Source organism: Macaca nemestrina, chromosome 3 (genome assembly GCF_043159975.1).
Source record: "Macaca nemestrina isolate mMacNem1 chromosome 3, mMacNem.hap1, whole genome shotgun sequence".
Classification (NCBI taxonomy): domain Eukaryota; kingdom Metazoa; phylum Chordata; class Mammalia; order Primates; family Cercopithecidae; genus Macaca; species Macaca nemestrina.
This window is the reverse complement of record NC_092127.1, coordinates 179,700,527-179,720,359: the sequence shown is the minus strand read 5'-3', so window position 1 is coordinate 179,720,359 and position 19,833 is coordinate 179,700,527. Positions and strand designations below refer to the sequence as shown.

General features: G+C 35.9%; 1 protein-coding gene across 18 annotated transcripts in view; it reads right to left on the bottom strand.

Annotated features, from left to right (window-relative positions):
- The window catches only part of LOC105487875 (ligand dependent nuclear receptor corepressor like), a 296,771-nt gene that overhangs the window by 51,609 nt on the left and 225,329 nt on the right, over nt 1–19,833 (bottom strand). For 13 of the 18 annotated variants that reach the window (XM_011751506.3, XM_011751504.3, XM_011751509.3 and 10 more), the window contains one exon: nt 13,382–13,633. The exons of 1 other annotated variant lie outside the window; for it this stretch is intronic. In XM_011751506.3, coding sequence (XP_011749808.2) covers nt 13,382–13,633 — 252 coding nt within the window. Of the gene's footprint in view, nt 1–1,363; nt 4,909–13,381; nt 13,634–19,833 lie in introns of those variants that run through there. 4 more of the 18 variants (XM_071093809.1, XM_071093810.1, XM_071093811.1 and 1 more) reach the window with 2 other exon arrangements.

The window sequence follows — 19,833 nt, the reverse complement described above, 5'->3', positions numbered from 1 at the left end:
ACAATCTGACTCCTTTGTTGTAAAGTTCTCAAAATAACCTTTCCTCTATACTTTTTATCTTCATATATATATATATATATATGTTTTATTGGTTTGAATTGACACATAATTGTACCTATTTATGGGGTCCAATGTGATGTTTCCATACATGTATACATGTACACATTGTACAGTGATCAGTGTAGTTAGCATATTCACCACCTCAAACACTTGTTTTGGTGGTGACAACATTCAAAGTATTTTTAGCTGTTTTGAAATATGTTATCATTAACTATAGTCACCCTATTGTACAATAGAACACAAGAAGTATCCCTCCTACCTAACTTTGTACCTGTTGATCAACCTCTCTCCATCCCCCTCCCCACAGCCTTTTCCAACCTCCTAGGAGTCAAACTGTCAGGTTATGTAACCAGATGCGCAACCTTTTGAGGAACTTCAGACTGTTCCCAAAGGGGTTGCATTATTTTATATTCTCACCAGCAATGTATCAAGGGTCCAAATCTCTGCATCTTTGCCAATACTTATCACATCTTTTAGATTCTAGCCATCCCTAGTGGATGTGAAACAATGTATCATCGTGTTTCTTTTTCTTTCTTTTTTTTGAGACGGAGTTTCACTCTTGTTGCCCAGGCTGGAGTGCAGTGGCGTGATCTCGGCTCACTGCAACCTCCGCCTCCCAGGTTCAAGTGATTCTCCTGTCTCAGCCTCCCAAGTAGCTCGGATTACAGGCATGCACCACCACGCCCAGCTAATTTTTTGGTATTTAGTAGAGGCAGGGTTTCACCATGTTAGCCAGGCTGGTCGCGAACTCCTGACCTCAGGTGATCCACCCGCCTTAGCCTTCCAAAGTGATGGGATTACAGGTATGAGCCACCACGCCTGGCCTGTGTTTCTTTTGTAAATTTTAATTTTTGTGGTTACTTACTGAGTATGGGGTACATGAGACATTTTGACACAGGCATACAATTGTATAACGATCACATCAGGGCAGATGGGGCATCCATCACTTCAAGCATTTATCCTTCGTGTTGCAAACAACATAATTATACTCAGTTATTTTAAAATGTACAATTAAACTGTTATTGCCTATAGTCATCCTGTTGTGCTATCAAATACTAGATCTTATTAATTCTATTTTGTTGTACCCATTAACTATCCCCACTTCCTCCTCAGCCCACCCCCCACTATCCTTCTCAGCCTCTGGTAACCATCCTTCTACTATCTCCATGAGTTCAATTGCTTTAATTTTTAGCTTCCACAAGTAGGTAAGAACATGAAAAGTCTGTCCTTCTGTGCCTGATTTATTTCGCTTAACACAATAACCTCTAGTTCCATCCATCTTGTTGCAAACGAAAGCATCTCATTCTTTTTCATGGCCGAATAGCACTCCATTGTGTTTATGTACCACATTTTCTTTATCCATTTGTCTGTTGATGGAGACTTAGTTTTTTCTAAATCTTGGCTATTGTGAATAATACTGCAATAAACAGGGGAGTTCAGATATCTCTTTGATATACTGATTTCCTTTTCTTTAAGGGTATATACCTAGCAATGGGATTGCTGGATCATATGGTGGCCCTATTTTTGTTTTTTTGAGTAACCTCTAAACTGTTCTCAATAGTGGCTGTATTAATTTACATTAGTCTTTATCTTCTGATGCTGTTGTTTGATTCAATTATCTTATTGGAGTGGAAAAATAGTAATATTTTAAGTCTATTATGCCTTCCATATTTATTAGCCAACATTCTTCAAGAATTTTCTTTAAATGATTTGGTTGTCCTGAAATACAATTTGTATAGAAAAAGCAAGATAAATGCTTAACACTTTCCTTTAATTGCTAATTTTCGCAGTAAAGAACTGGTGTGGTGTGTACCTCCAAAAGAGACTACCAACTCTGGGGGACACTTTCAGTTTCTGGTTCTCTTAAATGAGTACATTTTAAAACATTCAATATTTTTCATTCCACTGAAATTGTTCTTCTACTGATGATCAAATATTTTTGTATTTGACCAGCTGGGAACCTTTAACATTGACTCCTGTATTCTTTTAACAAATTCATCTTTGGGCTTCCTTGCCTGCTGGCACAAGATGTTCCAGGCTCATCCTGTACTTTTCCTAGTCCCAACCTGAAGTCCAAAGAGGTCTTCTTCTTTTTAAAGAGAAATAATGCGTAGAGACCACACTCCAGGTTTAGGTTCAATGCCACTGAGTTTTCATTGCTTTTAGGTTGTTTCAGTGGTCAGATGAGGAAATGTGTATTTTTGAAAATAATTCATGGTCTGCACTGCGTTTCCAATCCACATGCAATATAAGGTTTTATACTTGATGTTGCTTGTTTTTTATCTTATACTGAAAATACTGGTTTCCTAATGATGTTAACATGATTACATATTTGATTTGTTCTACCAACTCAAAAAGTAATGACAATATTATTACTAGTATTACTAAAAAAAGGTTTAAGCATACTTTAAAGTATTTTTTTGCCCTTAGAATATATTCTATTGCCCTTGGAATGGATTTCACTAAGAATGTATAGTCAAAATGCTGGGTAAAATCACTTGATATAATTCTTTTCTCAATGTTATGTTACTAACATTATGTTACTAATTTGACCCAGCCAGGTTTATCTGTTATATTCCACTTCAAGTTTTTGGGATTGCTTTACTTTAAAAAATTTTTTACCCTTTGGAATATACAGAATATTTACATAAAACTAAATAACAAGGTCTGTTGAGAGCACTTCCATTCCCGTCTCATCTGCCTCATTTACTTCATCCTCTTCTTGGTAACCATGTTCACTGTCATTAGTTTTTGGCTTACCTTCCCTGCTTTTCTACACAAAAGAGAGCATGTAATATATGTATTTCTGCATCTTGCTTTTTATTACCTAACAAGAAAACCTGGAAATTCACTATCAAGAGATCATTCTCACCTTTTTTTTTTTTTTTTTTTTTTTTTTTGATGTTTGCCTTCCATTGTGTGGATATAAATAATTTAACTGACCAAGACACTACTGATGGATATTTGGATTATTTCCAATGTCCTGCTATTACAAATAATGTCCCAGTGAATCACCCTGAATGCATATCATTCCGTATTTGTGCAGGTGTAATTAAAGGCTTGATTTCCTGAAATCGGATTGCTAGGTCAGAGGACAAATACTTATAAAATGTAACAGATACTGTCAATTCCTCCATAAGGACTGTACCAGTTTGTATTTCCACAGTAATGCATGAAAATGTCTGTTGCTTAACAGCTTTGACAGGGTATATAGCTAAACTTAATTCTTATCAGTGTGACAGTTGTGAATCACATGAGTACGGTTGAGAGTATTTTCCTATGTTTAAGGGCTTTTAAAATTTCTTCTATGAATTGACAGTACAATTATGCTCATTTTTCTATCAGGTTGTTGATATTTTACATTTCAATTTTTTGAAACTCTTAATAGATTAGAATAATTTTTTATTTTATAAGGTGCAAATATTTTTTCACAGACTGCCACTGTCTTTTGATTTTTCTAATAGTGATTTCTTCTGTGTCATGCAAAAGTTTCTTTTGTTTACATTTTGGAATTTGGAATTTATCATTTTCTTATTGTTAAGGTGATGCTCTAGCTAAGATAGAAATGATGAACAGGGGGCAAGTCACAAAAACAAGAATATCTGAAGGCAGAGTAACCCAGGCAAAGGGATCAGCAATGATGAAGGAAAAACTCTGAAGCAGAGTGGGCTTGGCAAGTGTCAGACGTCGACAGTATGACTTGCACCTAGGCCAAGAAGAGAAGGAAACGGAACAAGTCCGGAGAGGTAGGCAGGAACAAAATCTTGGCAGAACCTAGTAAGTCATTAAAAGAAATGTAAATTTTGTCCTTAATATAACAGAAAACCAAGAGGAAGATTAAATACAAAATATCATCTTTATTACAACTGGACATAAGAACCCAATTTTGGCATATTGATAACTTGAAGGTTATAAAGTAGGTAGGAAAGTTATCTCTTTGGGGAGAGAATACTTGGAGAAATTACAAGGGAAAAGAAAAAAACCGAGAATTGACACTTGGAAACCCATGGGGTTGGTGATCAACTTTACATCATACGAGTACTTAACACAAAGTGTTTCATGCACAAAAGTATTTAAAATATTATATAAAATTACTTTCAGACTGTTTGTATAAGATGTATATGAAATAAATGAATTTTCTGTTTAGACTTGGGCCCCATCCACAAGATATCTCATGTATATGCAAATATTCCAAAATAAGATAAAATTCCAAAATCTAAAACACTTCTGGTCCCAAGCATTTCAGATAAGGAATACTTAACCCATATAACAAATTTTTGTAAAAAATTGAATGGCAACAGAGGACACTAATTTCTTTTTTCTTTTTCTTTTTGCTTTATATACCTAATTAAGTTAGTCAACTGACATTTTATATAGTAGCATTTATGGAACTTCTGAATTTAAAAAGTGCACTTTTTAAAAAATGACATTCTTTACAAAACAGAAAAAAGAAAAATCCAGCTTATATACACTGTAACAATTTTATTTCTTGACATTCTATAATCTCACCTTATTAAAAAAGCTTTGAACAATCCCTTGGTTTTCACTGACTGAGACAATCTTCATACAGTTCCTCAAACATCTGATACATTCCCGCCCTGAGTTTTGATATTTTGTATTTATATTTGATATTTCTTCTGACTTAAATGCCCAGATCTTAGATCTTCATATGGAGGACTTCCTCTCATTATTCAAGTCTCAGCTCAAACTCAATTCTTCATGGAGGTCTTCCTGAACCATCTTGTCTAAAATAACCCTCCCAGTCACTTTTGATATCTTGCTTAGTGATTCTTTTGTAAAATTATGGGCATGCTGACAGGCACATTTGGAAAAAGTAACAATTAACTTCTGGAAATGAAAAGTATAATGACAAATTAGAAACTCAAGACACAGGTTAAATCATGATTAAAACAGCTTGAAAGAGAATTAGTAAATTGGGAAAGATTTCTGAATAAACTAATCATGATATTACACAGAAACAAAGAGATGGGAAATATGAAAAGGAAGAGATAGGGAGGATAAAATAAGAAGATCCAAAATATGTCTCAATGGATTTTGACAGGAAATAAAAGTGAGAGTAAAAATATATTTGAACAGATAATGGCTGAAAAATGTCCACAATTGATGAGAGATTTCTCTTTAGTTTTTAGGAAACACGTAACTCCTAAGTAGAATAAAGAAAAGAAATCTGCTTCCCCTGTCACCTCATCAAACTGCATGTCACCTGTGCTGCCTTACTGGACTGCTGGAATGTAGACAGAAATGTACTGTTCTTTTTTTAAAAAAACAATGTAATTGCTACTTGATAAGGACAGAACATTATTCTAGTTTCATGTTTAATCTGAATTAAATATATTCTGTGGCTTATATAAAGAAAGAAAAAAAAAAAAGAAATCCACTTCCAAACATATCCAAGACAACCTGCAGAATACCATAAACAAAACAGGGAGAGAAAGAGTGAGAGAGAGCGCCCAAAAGTAGAGTGTGTAAAGTTACCTCTAAGGAAAAGACTATTAGTTGGCAGCCACAACAATCGTAGCAAACAGATAATTATGTACCTAGAGAAAACATCTTTTAAGAACAAAAGTGAAAAAGAAAATGAAATAAAAACACAAAAAAACCTGAGAGTTTACTACCAATAAGTCCTTATTTAAGGAATGTCTGATCCCAGAAGAACATGTGAAATGTAAGAAGAAATGATAAGCAAAAGAGATGATAACTATATATGTAATTCTCAACAAAAATTGATGATATAAAACAAATGGTTGTGTTTAAGTTGTGATGTCACAAGAAGGGAAATACAGCACTGAAGATAGCTGTTAAGTGTCAGGGCAGGTGACTCTAAATTTCTTATATTAAGTACACCTTTAAAACCTTAGGTAACTACAAACAGAATAGCAGTAGAGTATATAACTTCAAAATAAGCAAAGAAAGAAAAGTGAGGAAACCCAATCCAAAAGAAAATAAGGAGGGAAAAAAAGCATAACAAGACAAATAGCAGATAAGATGGCTGAAACAAATAATTACAAGGGTAACAAATGCTACAAAACAATATAGGATATTATATAAAAATACAGTAAGAACCCCAAATTAAATGCGAGTAAGAATAAGAATATCAACGTGTGTGTCTGTGTACATCCAATACGGGAGGTGTGGAGGAGGTTTTCCTAAGAAAGTAATGTTTAAAAGCAGACCTGGAAAAAAATAAGTAATACGTATTTGTAAAAAAAAATTGGTTGGGGTAGAAGGCAGCTTTTCTGTCAGTGTTCTGAGGTTCTGAGAGTGTATGACATATTTAAGAAAATGAGAAGAAGCCAATATGAAGACTAAAGAAACAGAGACACAAGATGTGGCTGGATAGGTGGGCAGGGGCTGGTTCCTGGAGTTTAGGATTTTAAACCTTATCTAAAGGGTAATATGAAGCCATTAAAGCATTTTCAGCAGGACAGCGTAGGCCTAGATCTGGAATTTTAAAGTATCACCTGTTTCTTCTATCCCTGCAGTCAGAGAAGGTTAGATTAGAAGGGACACAGGACCATCTAGACATATGTTTTATTTTTCAGGTAGACTAAAACATGGCATCTTCCCAAGCATGGAATATAACACTTTCTTCCACATGTTTTTAGCCACAGAAAACAAAAGCTCAGCATAGAAAAAGATAGACAATTGCATTAGTGGACATAGAAATTTTTTTGAACTGAACTTTAAACTGTTTAGTGATTTCCAAACAGAATTACAAAACTTAATTTATAAACCACATAATTAAGCATACATAACATCATAAAACTATACGTGGCTCTCTTACACATAGTAACACCTACCTTAATCACAGCCAAGAAAGCAGAACAGTGGTGGCAGCAGCAACAAAGGATACTTAATGACAGCTAAATATGCGGCTGAAATTCATATATTTTATGCAATATAGTCTCTCAAATAATCACTTGAAGCCTACTTAGTATTAGTCCTATACATAATTTGTTGACAGGAAATTTACTAGAAGTTGTGGATTCCAAAGTTTACCCTACTGATAACATTTCGAAGTAAGTAAAAAAAACTTATCTTTTGCTAATTAAGAGACGTTGTTGTGCACATGTACCCTAGAACTTAAAAGTATAATAATAATAAAAAAGAAAATAATCCTAAAAATTTCAAATCATTACATGGTAGTACAATAGTTTATGTCCATTATCATGACACAATGTTCCGCACGGCATTTTAAAAAGTATTAAAATGTATATTTCAGAATATTTTCTAACCAAAATGTTTAAAATAGAAAATTTCACTGCAGAAACATCCTAAATGCAATGGTCAAGTCTCAATTCTCATTTTAGTTATCAGTGGCATTTGAGGATGGTGAAGATTTTTAATTTAATAAATAAATCCAATATACTGTGTACCATACCAAGCAGTGGAGACATAAAAGTGAAAAAAGACAAGTTTCCTGCTCCCAAAGGCAGATAAACATGCAAACAATTACAATGCATTAAGAGGTTTACTATGATGAAAGTTCTACCAGAATACTCACTGGATCTCTTATGGTAGAAAACTGCATTAACAAAGTTAATGAAGTATTGCTGTTCCATCTCTGCCAAATCTGATCTTGTTCTGTATAGGATTGCCTATGCTTCATAGTTGTAACAGTAATGATAAAGGTCTCTAAGTTGCAAATTTCTTCTTGTACATTGGAATTTACGAGTTTTTACTCTGGCCCCAGATTAAAACTGATATTTAAAAAATACATACTTGACACACTAATGTTATTTATACCTGTTTCTTAATGTACTAGGACGAAAAAGAATCCTGGGTATGGGCAATGCATGCCTTACTTTTCTACCAGCTTTTGAGGCTCAGAGTATTTATACAAATCTAAATAATTTAAAATGCACAAAGAAATATCCTCAAATATTTGAAATGCCTGGATAGAAAGTACAATGGAGAGGAAAATAGGCATGTTTTCCTCAGGGTAACCATATTTTAAGTGAGTGTAGAGCTTGTGAAAGAGAAGGCAATGATAATGAGTAAGATGGAAACTGACTTATGAAGTACAATTAAGGAAGCTGAAAAGATTTGTATAGTAAACAGACATTTGAAGAAACAACAGTTTCAACAAACATTTACAGCATTACTATGTCAAAGGACTAGAGTTTCTCATATTGTTGCAGAAAGAAAAACAAAACAAAATGGAAGAAAACCCTAAAGGTTATCATGGAAAAGAGAAGTCTTGGAGACATAATAATTTTTACAAGTATTTACAGCAAAGTAAAATGCTACTGCAGATGAAAAAATATAAAACAATGAGTACATTCTTCATAGATATGAGCTTAAATATTAGAGTTGTCAAAGATTTTTGGTAAATACTTACTCACTCAGAAGCTGAATTACCATCTCTTATAATACAGAATAAAAGAATCCTATATAGGGAAGAAGCCTAGGCAAGATATTCTTATAAGTATCTTTTTCTTTGCTTATTTGCCTATTCCAATATCTTCTTCTGAGACTTGTCTTTGTCTATTTTTCTCATCAGTTGTCTGTCTAACTGGCTGTAGTTCTGTTAGCTGAATGCTTGCTAGATACATCAGTTACAGATGAGGCTTGACATTTCACTTTCTTCAGTGACTTTATACTTAAGTTTTAGATTTGAGTATAGTCAAATATGCAAAATTGTTGTATGGACTGTGATTCTTGCATTTTAAGAACTTCTTCCCTATTTTGAATTAAGATATTATCCTATAATTTCCTCTCTTTCAGTTCTGATTTTCACATTTAGCCTTTAAACCCAACTAGAACTATTTTTATGAGTGGTGTAAGGTAGGGATCTGCCCCTCATCCTCCTTTTGGGTAATCAATTGCCCTGGAACTATTTAGGAATACGGTATCCTTCCCAATGATTTATAATGACATTTCTGTCTTGTACTAAGATTCCACTAATGTTTGGGAGCTAATGTTTGGACTGATCTGTCCTACTTATTTTTATCCTGGCCAATAGCACCCTGTTTTAATTACTGCACTTAATAAGTGCTGCTACATTTAGCAAGACTTTATTTACCACCTTGACTTGGTTATTCTTGGTTCTTTAAGTCTTGCTTGTAAATTTTAGGATTGGCAAGCCACATTTAACAATAAATCCTGTCAGAATTCTGCCCGGAATGACACTGAATCTGTAAGCATCAGTCCTCACATTCATTTAAGGAATCATTCATTTTCCTGCTCTTCTTTTTCTTCCTTCAATATATTTTTATAATATTCTCCATAAGACCTGATACAGTTTATCCGTTTCATTCTTAGGCATTTCACTGTTTTTCCTGTTGTTGCAGCTATTGCAAATGTAACTTCTTTAAAACTAGATTTTCTAATAGAGTAGTTGAGTAAAGACCTCTCATCAAATGTTTAAATCAAATGTTTAAAATGGATGATAGTGTGGATTTTTTGTGTCATCTTTTATTTTAAATCTTTAGGTTATAATGTTTTTGGTAGTGAAAGTGCCCATAGATTATTAGTTTGATAAGTGCTTTTATAGAATAAATTTTTTTCATATCTATTAGGATATAATTTTTAATTTAGAAAATTAAGAAAATTTTTCAAATGCTTAATCATCCATGCCTCCTTAGTCATTATTATGTCCTTATACCTCACTTTACTCAATTTGCTGATATTTATTAAGGATTTCTGCACCTAGGTTTGTAAGTTGCAGTATTTCTTTCTTTTGCTATCTTTGTCTGGTTTTGGCATCAAGATTATACCAACATTTCTTTTTTTTTCTACTCTTTGAAACAGAGTAGAAAAAAAGGAAAGCACAAATAGGAATTATCTGTTGCTTTAAGAGTATATAAAGTTACCTATAAAACCATTTGGCATGGAGAATTTCATAAACTTATGGTTTATACTATCCACAAATGTATCTATATCATTTATGGATAGATTATCTATTGTCATCTAATTTGAATAAAGTAACTCACCAAATAAATAACTGGCTTAAATAAGTATTGTTAAAAAATTAGAGTGAGAATAATATGAAAAATGTAAGCACTAGCAAATAGCAACATTAAAAAAAGGCATAACTGACACTGCTATCACTAGTACGAGCTCTTTATTGACTATACTATGAGGTAAAAACAGTGAAATCAGGTCAAAAAAAGGTTAAATTCTTAAGGAAGCTATGTGAAATATGGGTTTATACTTTCTATCACTGCTAATGAAACTCTTCTAAAGTATATTATCATTCAATAAGATACTGGCAGTGAAGTCATCGTGATTAGCAAGACATTTAAAAATTATTTATAACACCTTTATTTAAATCCTAAAATATTTATAGAAAGATTAGTACACATACTGTGTTAGTGGGTACATACACACACACCCATATGTACACACTAATGCATCAAAGGGCATGTGCTTCATTTTTCCTTGTTTGGTACATGTAGACAAATTTTAAGAAACTACCAATCCATACCATGGCAGAATGGTTTCATAAAAGAAAATCTGATTTTGTTACTCTCAGTCTGGTAGCTTTTTATGATCCCAAGAAAAGTCAAAATTTGGTCCCTACCTACTTCTTGAGCTTCATCTATCATCATTCTTCCCCGTGCCCTCTATACTTCAAACCACATTAAACTAAGTAATTTCTATCCTCAAGTAAGAAGACTAGAATCACACATGACAAGAAGTCATCCAAAAACTTAAAATTATCAAGAAGACTAGTTATAGATTTATATCCACTATCACTACTCTTTCCAACCTGAGGATTTTCACATATTTTTGCACTTTGTTTAGACTATTACAATAATTTAATTAATTACATGACTCGTGTTCTACATATATGTGGATCTGTCTTGCCACTTCACAGAATCAAAGATCTAAGGACTGGAAATTTACTTTTAAAATGCCATCTATTCTTTTTTTTTTTTTTTTTTTTTTGAGATGGAATCTTGCTCTGTCACCAGGCTGGAGTGGAGCGGCGCAATCTCGGCTCACTGCCACCTCCACCTCCTGGGTTCAAGCGATTCTCCTGCCTCAGCCTCCCGAATAGCTGGGACTACAGGCGTGCGCCACCACGCCCAGCTAATTTTTGTATTTTTAGTAGGGACGGGGTTTCACCATGTTGGCCAGGATGTAGATCTCTTGACCTCGTGATCCACCCACCTCGGCCTCCCAAAGTGCTGGAATTACAGGGGTGAGACACCATGTCGGGCCAAAATGCCATCTATTCTAACCACTCATCTGATGCTTTTCAATACCTTCAACGACGAGACAATCAGAGAAACAGTCCTTCTTTCCTTAGCAATTTCCTTAGAAATATTCTTTCTTATCTAGACCTGAAATCTGTTTCCCTCTAGCTAGTGATCCTAACTCAACTCATTGGACCATTCACAGAAAACTCAGTCCTACGTTAGTGTAACAGTCATACAAGTATTTATAGATCATTATCACATTACTTCTAAGGCTTCTTCTATGGTGATAAGGAAAGGGAGGTAGAGAGTACGGTGAGACTAGAATTTGAGTATCTTTCATGAGTTTGTTACTACATATTTAATTCTTACAGTGCTCCAATGGGTCCATTATTATTATGGCCAAATTACAATTGAAGAAATTAAAGGTCTGACAGGTAACGTTACTTGTTCAAGTAACTTAAGTAAGTAGCAGAGCTAGGATTTCAACCACAAGTCTGTCACATACCAAAGTCTATGTTCTAGCCTCTTCAGAAATCCCCAAAAGGAGAGGAGATATAAGGGAATATAAGGCATGGAAAGGCAAATAAAAACAATTCTAAAAATCCTCTATTTTCCGAGTTCCAAAATTCTGTGCACTGATACTTTTTTCCTTAAGCCTTCACAGGTATTCAACCCTTTGCAAGGATTTTTTTACTTATCTGTGGTGGCAGATATCATAAAAATAACACAGGGAACCCCCCTACCGGCTTTTTAAAGCTTATCAGCTATGGTTAGTGTTGGTGTATTTTATGTGTGACCCAACACAATTCTTCTTCTTCCAATGCAACCCAGGGAAGCCAAAAGGTTGGACACCCATGCAGTATCATAGTTATCTTTGACATTCTTTCTCTGTCTTATAACCTATTATCTTAAAATTTGTCAGATATTGTCACATAAATACTTGCAACCTAGTGTTAGGGAACTAAAAAGGAAAAATTATTCCCATATTCCAGCCCCTCTAAATTTTAATCTGATTTACATACTGAAAAGACTGTATCTTCAAACACTAGCTAGTATACTCTTTGTCGTTTTTTTTTTTTTTTTAAGAGACAGAGTTTCGCTCTTGTTGCCCAGGCCGGAGTGCAATGGTGCGATCTCGGCTCACTGCAACCTCTGCCTCCCAGATTCAAGCAATTCTCCCGCCTCAGCCTCCCGAGTAGCTGGTATTACAGGCACTCACCACAATGCTTGCTAATTTTGTATTTTTAGTAGAGACGGGGTTTCTCCATGTTGGTCACAGGCTGGTCTTGAACTCCCGACCTCAGGTGATCCAACCACCTTGGCCTCCCAAAGTGCTGGGATTAGAGGCATGAGCCACCGCACCTGGCCTAACTAGTATATTCTTCTTAAGAGCCCCAAACTAACATCACTGCCTTCTGGAATCAAATTTAATGCTGACTTTTTTTCTTATGGCTGCAAAGACTGACAACACTATTCCTAGCCCATATTAACAAAAGCTACCTAAATTATCCTTTGTTCTGATAAACACTTAAGTCCTTCACACACACTTAAAAGGCTCTTCCTCTTGCCTTTCCTCTGTGAAGTAATGGTTCTCTTTTAATTAAACTCTGTAAGTCCAACATGGTCATCATCATTCAGGCTCCTTATGACAAATGTTTCTCCATATAGTTAGTTACATGATAACATTACATTTGTCACAGATATTCCATTTCCTCTGTTCCTAGTTACATTATAAACAACTGGAAGATAAATCATCTACTTTTTTTCCCCTCACTTAAATACAAAAAAAAAAAAAAACTGAACAAGCAAGTGCTTACTGTTTTCAGCTGTCCACTATAAAAATAATTATTTCTTATAAACATCTCTTTATTTATATCCTTTATTTATTTATATGCTTTATTTTTAAGCTGTTTATTAGGATACACTTTTTTATTGCAAACGGAGTTGCGAGTAACTCAAATTTTCTCTTTTATACACAAAGATGCAAATACAGAGGCTGCAAATAGGTGCTTTTCTCCAGTACATATTACATAAGCAAATTAAAAGTCATATTACATTCAAAATAAATTTGGCTATGAATATAAAAGTTATAAATACACATTTGACGATATAAAACATCAAATTATATACTACGTGCACACAAAAAATCTTACCTTGCTGAGTATTTTGTTCTTGCGTTCGATTCACAGTGAGGTCTAAGGGGCCTTCCTGTTCTTCCTGAAGGGAGCTTTCTGCTTGATTCATTTGGATACTTTTACATACTATACTTGGTCCAATTGAACCATTTCTATTCTCTTGAGTTTTACCACTTTTTGAAATGTACTCAATCGCAAACTGGCGTATCATCTTTTTCATTAATTCCTGAGCAACTAGGGGAATGTTAGGATCACAGTTCTGAGGAAGATCTAGGGAAGAAATAAATATAATAATCATTTTAAAAAGAGAAATGCAAATCACCAACATTTAAATTTATTTTTATTACAAATTAATGACTTCAGAAGTCTTTTAGCATCAGTCCATAACTGCCAATGTTTTCTGGGAATTAGCAATAAAAGCTTTGTAGATTTAATTAGCTTTATAATAATATATCAACCAAAAATGTGGCATATTTAATTATTTCTTACAATTAAACATTCTCTGGTACCAAACTAAAATAGATAAAGAATTAGACATAGAAGCAGAACAACTTATTCTCAAGAGTTCTAATATTCATTCAGATATACTTTACTAGATATTAAAACACTCAGTATGTGAACATAAATTGTATAAGCAACCAAATTTTATCCTAATGTACACTGTGCATGCATTAACTAGGAAAACATCTAAATTCTTATAATTCTGTATCCATTAAATTCTCCAATTCTGTAAAATGTGCATTTCATGTATGTCCTGAATGTCATCATCAAGGATTTTTTCTTTCCTCGATTTTTTTATACAGAAATTTTTTTTTTTTTTGAGACTTTGTCTCGCTCTGTCCCTCAGGCTGGAGTGCAGTGGCCGGATCTCAGCTCACTGCAAGCTCTGCCTCGTGGGTTTACACCATTCTCCTGCTTCAGCCTCCCGAGTGGCTGGGACTACAGGCGCCCACCACCTCGCCCAGCTAGTTTTTTGTATTTTTTAGTAGAGACGGGGTTTCACCATGTTAGCCAGGATGGTCTCCATCTCCTGACCTTGTGATCCGCCCGTCTCAGCCTCCCAAAGTGCTGGGATTACAGGCTGGAGCCACCGCGCCCGGCCTATATAGAAAAATTTTGATCATAAATAAAAAATGAAAGAATAGTACAATGACACAGCTTCTACTAATATTCAAGAACTGTTACTAGTCTGCCAAATTAGCTTTCTTTTTACTTTATTTTTATTTGTAGAACCACTGAAACTGCAGAATAAGGAAAATTTACTCCTAAATATTTTAGCATGGATATCCTAAGATATTTTTGTAAAATGAGAACATCATAGAGAGTTTTAACCAAACCATTTTGATCAACTACAACTATAACAAAGTTCAACAGTAATAATACAACTCTATCTGAAACTTATACAGTTGGTAAAACAACTGAACGATTTTATAGTAAGAAGTGTGGGATAAGAACAGATCACTTATATACATAGTTTATAATAGTGATATAGAGATTTAGTATTGGGGGTGGTGGCTTTTATACACACATTTCTGGTCTGGCTCCATTCCCTTTATTTACTCTGATCCTTTAGATGCAGGGTGATTGGTAAATTGGGAAAGATGACTAGAGATACTTGTTTTCTGAGTAGGGATACACTTTTTCCTCTTAGAAATGGGCCTACCTGTAGAGATACTAGATCTCTACTCCTTAAATGTCTAAACCCTTACTCAGGTAGATCAGTGTTAAATGAATAGGCCTTCTCTGATCCACCGTTGTTAAGAGACTGAAGTGGTAAGTCTCCCTAGTTCTGTGTTTCAGTATTAGTTAAAACACTTGTTTAAAAGATTTAAAGAGAAGCCTTCCAACCAGCATCTATCATTAATAGGTCCATCGCTCTAAAATGCAAGAAGGTTTCAAAATATACTATTTGGAGGTGAGGAGAGGCAACAAACCCACCCCCACCACAACTACCATCACATTTGGTAGCAAAACGTGACTTAAGCTGATATAAACTGGTCCTGCATAAATGTCAATACATTTGATCACAGGGTGCTATCTCAGACTTGTTGGAGATATTACAAAACATTGTATTACCTGTTTCAAAACAAAGAATTTTGAATTCTGAAAAACATCTGAAAGAGGGAACTATGGGCCTATAAGAAAAATACAATTTTAGCCTTCACTTCCATTGTTTGTTTAGAACTTGATAGGAAAGAGGGACACTATTCGTTTTCCTATTCGACCTAGCTATAGTTCGGGATCTTAGCCATCTTTATGAACTTAGGCTAGTTACATATTCTCTCCATGCCTCAGTTTCTGCATTCATTAAGAGAGAAATAATAATAGAACCTGGGATAATATTTATGGGGCTTGCTCACTGGATGCTGTAAGGATTATATGAGATTGTAGATAAAATACTTAACTCTGTACTTGGCATATTAATAGTCCAGTAAATGTTAGCCGTTAGTAGAAATAATAGGAGAAAAAAAAGATGTAGGCTAAGCACTTATATTTTATTTAAATCACCAAATGGTAAATAAGTAAAAGTACAAGGGGTCTTCAAAGTTCATGGAAAACGCACATTATAAAAAAACTATGCATAAATTTCAAAAATTTTTTGCACCAAAATAAACTAGTAACTTGTTATAACATGTGTAAACGGCATCTAGCTTGAGGCACTAAGAAGGATAAGACATCAGTTTGAAAACATCCAGTATCAGAGCAACATGAGTTCTGCTAAAATTGAAGTAAGAACAAATATTAATTATACATTAAAGCTTGGATGGAAGAATGGTAAAATCACTAGTAATTTTGAAAAAGTTTATGAGGATAATGTCCTAAAGAAATCAGCAGTTTAAAAATGGATAACTTGGTCGTTGGCAAAGTTTGAGTCCTGTCCTCTCGCTCTCCTCCCCGTACAGCATGAGCTTCACCACTTGCTCCACCTTCTCCACCAGCTACTGGTTCCTGGACTCCGTCCAGGCACCCAGCTCTGGTGCCTGACTGGTCAGCAGCGTGGCTGGCATCTATGCAGGTTCCGGGAGCTCTGTTTCCCTGATCTCCATGTCCTGCTCCACCAGCTTCCACGGTGGCTTCAGGTCCGGGGACCTGGCCATGGGGATGGCTGGGGGTCTGGCATGAAAGGAAGGCATCCAGAACGAGAAGACCACGTAAGGCCTGAATGGCCAGAGCATGCAAAGCCTGAATGACCACCTGGCCTCCTATCTGGACAGAGTGAGGAGCCTGGACACCAAGAACTAGAGAAGCTGGAGAGCAAAATCGGGGGCACCTGGAGAAGAAGGGACCCCAGGGCAGAGACTGGAACCATTAGTTCAAGACCAACAAGGACCTAAGGGCTCAGATTTTTGCAAATACTGTGGAAAATGTCTGCGTTGTTCAGCAGATTGACAATGCCCGTCTTGCTGATGATGACTTTAGAGTCAAGTATGAGACAAAGCTGGCCGTGCACCAGTCTGTGGAGAGCAACATCATGGGCTCCTGCAAAGTTACTGATGAAACCAATGTCACTCGGCTGCAGCTGGAGACACAGATGGAGGCTCTCAAGGAGGAGCTGCTCTTCACGAAGAACCATGAAGAGGAAGTAAAAGGCCTACAAGCCCAGACTGCCAGCTCTAGGGTGACTGTGGAGGTACATGCCACCAAATCTCAGGACCTTGCCAAGATCATGGTAGACATCTGGGCCCAATACAACAAGCTGGCTCAGAAGAACCGAGAGGAGCTAGACAAGTTACTGGTCTCAGCGTCTCAGCAGATTGAGGAGACCACCACAGTGATCACCACGCAGTCTGCCGGAGCTAGAGCTGCTGAGATGGTGCTCATGAAGTTGAGACTTATAGTCCAGTCCTTGGAGATGGACCTGGACTTGATGAGAAACCTGAAGGCCAGCTTGGAGAATGGCCTGAGGGAGGTGGAGGCCCACTACAACCTACAGATGGAGTAGCTCAATGGGATCCTCCTGCACCTTGAGTCGGAGCTGGCACAGACCCGGGCAGAGGGGCGGCACCAGGCCCAGGAGTACGAGGTCCTGCCAAACATCAAGGTCAAGCTGGAGGCTAAGATCATCATCTATCGACGCCTGCTGGAAGACGGTGAGGACTTCAATCTTGGTGATGCCCTGGACAGCAGCAACTCCATGCAAACCATCCAAAAGACCACCAGCCACCAGATAGTGGATGGCAAAGTGGTACCTGAGACCAATGACACCAAAGTTTTGAAACATTAAGCCAGCAGAAGCAGGGTCCCCTCTGGGGAGGAGGAGGCCAATAAAAAGTTCAGAGGTCAAAAAAAATGGACAACTCATTTTAAGGGATGAGATGATGTTGAAGATAAAGCCTGCAGTGACAGAACATCCGCATCAATTTGTGAGGACAAAAATTCATTTTGTTTGCATCCCAATTGAAGAAGACTGGTGATTAACAGCAGGAATGATAGTCAACATCATAGACATCTTGATGGATATTAGCTCACACAATTCTGACTCCAAAACTAAAGCTGAGCAGATTTCCACTCAATGGGTGCCAAGACCATTGCGCCCAGATCAGTTGCAGACAACAGCAGAGCTTTCAATGAAAAAATTTTAACCAGTGGGTTCAAGATTCAGAGCATGTCTTCAAAGAATTGTAAAAGGCGATGAAACATGGTTTTACCAATATAATCCTGAAGATAAAACACAATTAAAGCAATGGCTGCCAAGAGATGGAAGTGGTCCTGTCAAAGCCAAAGCGGACAGACTAAGAGCAAAGGTTATGGCAACAGTGTTTTGGAATGTTCAAGGCTTTTTGCTTGTTGACTTTCTGGAGAGTCAAAGAAATAACATGTGTTTATTATAAGAGTGTTCTGAGAAAGGCAGCCAAAGTTTGAGCAGAAAAATGCCCAGGAAAGCTTCACCAGGGAGTCCTCCACAATAATGCTCTTGCTCATTTCTTTCATCAAACAAGGGCAATCTGGCAAGAGTTATGATGGGAAATCATCAGGCATCCACCTTATAATCCTCATTTGATGTCTTCTAATTTTTTTGTTTCCTAATCTTAAAAAAACTTTAAAGGTCACCAATTTTTCTTCAGTTAATAATGTAAAAAAAATTGCATTGACACGGTTACATTCCCAGTTCTTTTGAGTATGGACTAAATGGCTGGTATCCTTGCTTACAAAAGTGTCTTGAATTGGATGGAGCTTATGTTGAGAAATAAACTTTGTATTTTTTATTTTTATCTTTGAATTCATTTTTTCCATGAACTTTTTAAAGTCCCTTCTTATTTGTTAACTTCATAATTGGAAAAATATAAAAGACATACTTTATAAACCCATGTGATACGTTTTTGGTCCAAGCTAGATTATATTAGCACATGTAACCTAACTAAAGTGCACTATCAAAACAAGAAATATCCTGTTGCACATAGGATTCAAAGATATACTATTGCTTGATGATTATCTTTAGAAATCTTTGAAGGCTTCTATGAACATTCTTCTTCACCTTTTTTCAAACCTAATCTTGCTTTGTATTATGTATTTAAAGGAGATACTAGCTTTACTTTTAGGTATTTTAGTTAACTGTCCTGAAATGTATTACTAACATCATCACTTTATCAATTCAATATGATTATATCTGCCATAAAGGACAGACATTATTAGACCCATATCATGTGACTAGGGCTATACTTTAGGATTGAATTTACAGCAAAGTTTAAAGTACAATAAATAGTGCTACTCTGTTTTATTCACCCACTCACTTTTTGTCTCTTTATACTATATTGTGGAATAAGTCCATGTGTGAGACCAAAGGACCTGGCAAAAGAGAGGGAGAAAAACAGACAGACAGACAAAGAGAATGCTTCTCAGCTGCTGACTGGTTAGTGAGTCTCCTAAATCACTTGCACAAGTTGTTATAACTACAAAAAAGCAAATAACTGAAGATCTAGATGTAGGTTAGGAATTGTGAACTCAAACTTTTACAAGGATCAGGCTAGTAGTAAATATTTGCCTAGAAGAATGTTGCCACCCAGAAATAGGGTTTACTGCCCCCTATTAGACAAGAACACTTATTTTTTGCCTTATTTCTTCATTTTTCAAAGTTAACTAATTTAAAAAGCCTTGTGTGGCTGCTGCTTCAAGATGGTCCTCAATAATTCCTGCCTCCTGATATAACACTGCTGTGCAATACCCCCTTGCCCCCCATGTTGTATCATGGGTAGTCTGTGTAACCAATAGCATACTGTGAAAGTATGTGTCACTTTGGAGATTATGTTATAAATGAATGAAGTTTTCATACTGGACTGGTGCTCTTGGTTGTTTTCTCTTTTGCCCCCCGCTTCTCCTCTCCTTTTATTTTCTCTTTCTCCCCTTCCCTTCCCTTTCCCTTCTCCTCTATCTCCTTCTCCCATTCACTTATCTGTTTCTTCATCTCTCTCTCTCTCTCATCACTCACTCTAGAGAAAGCCATAACTATGAGAAGTCCCATGAGGTGGCTT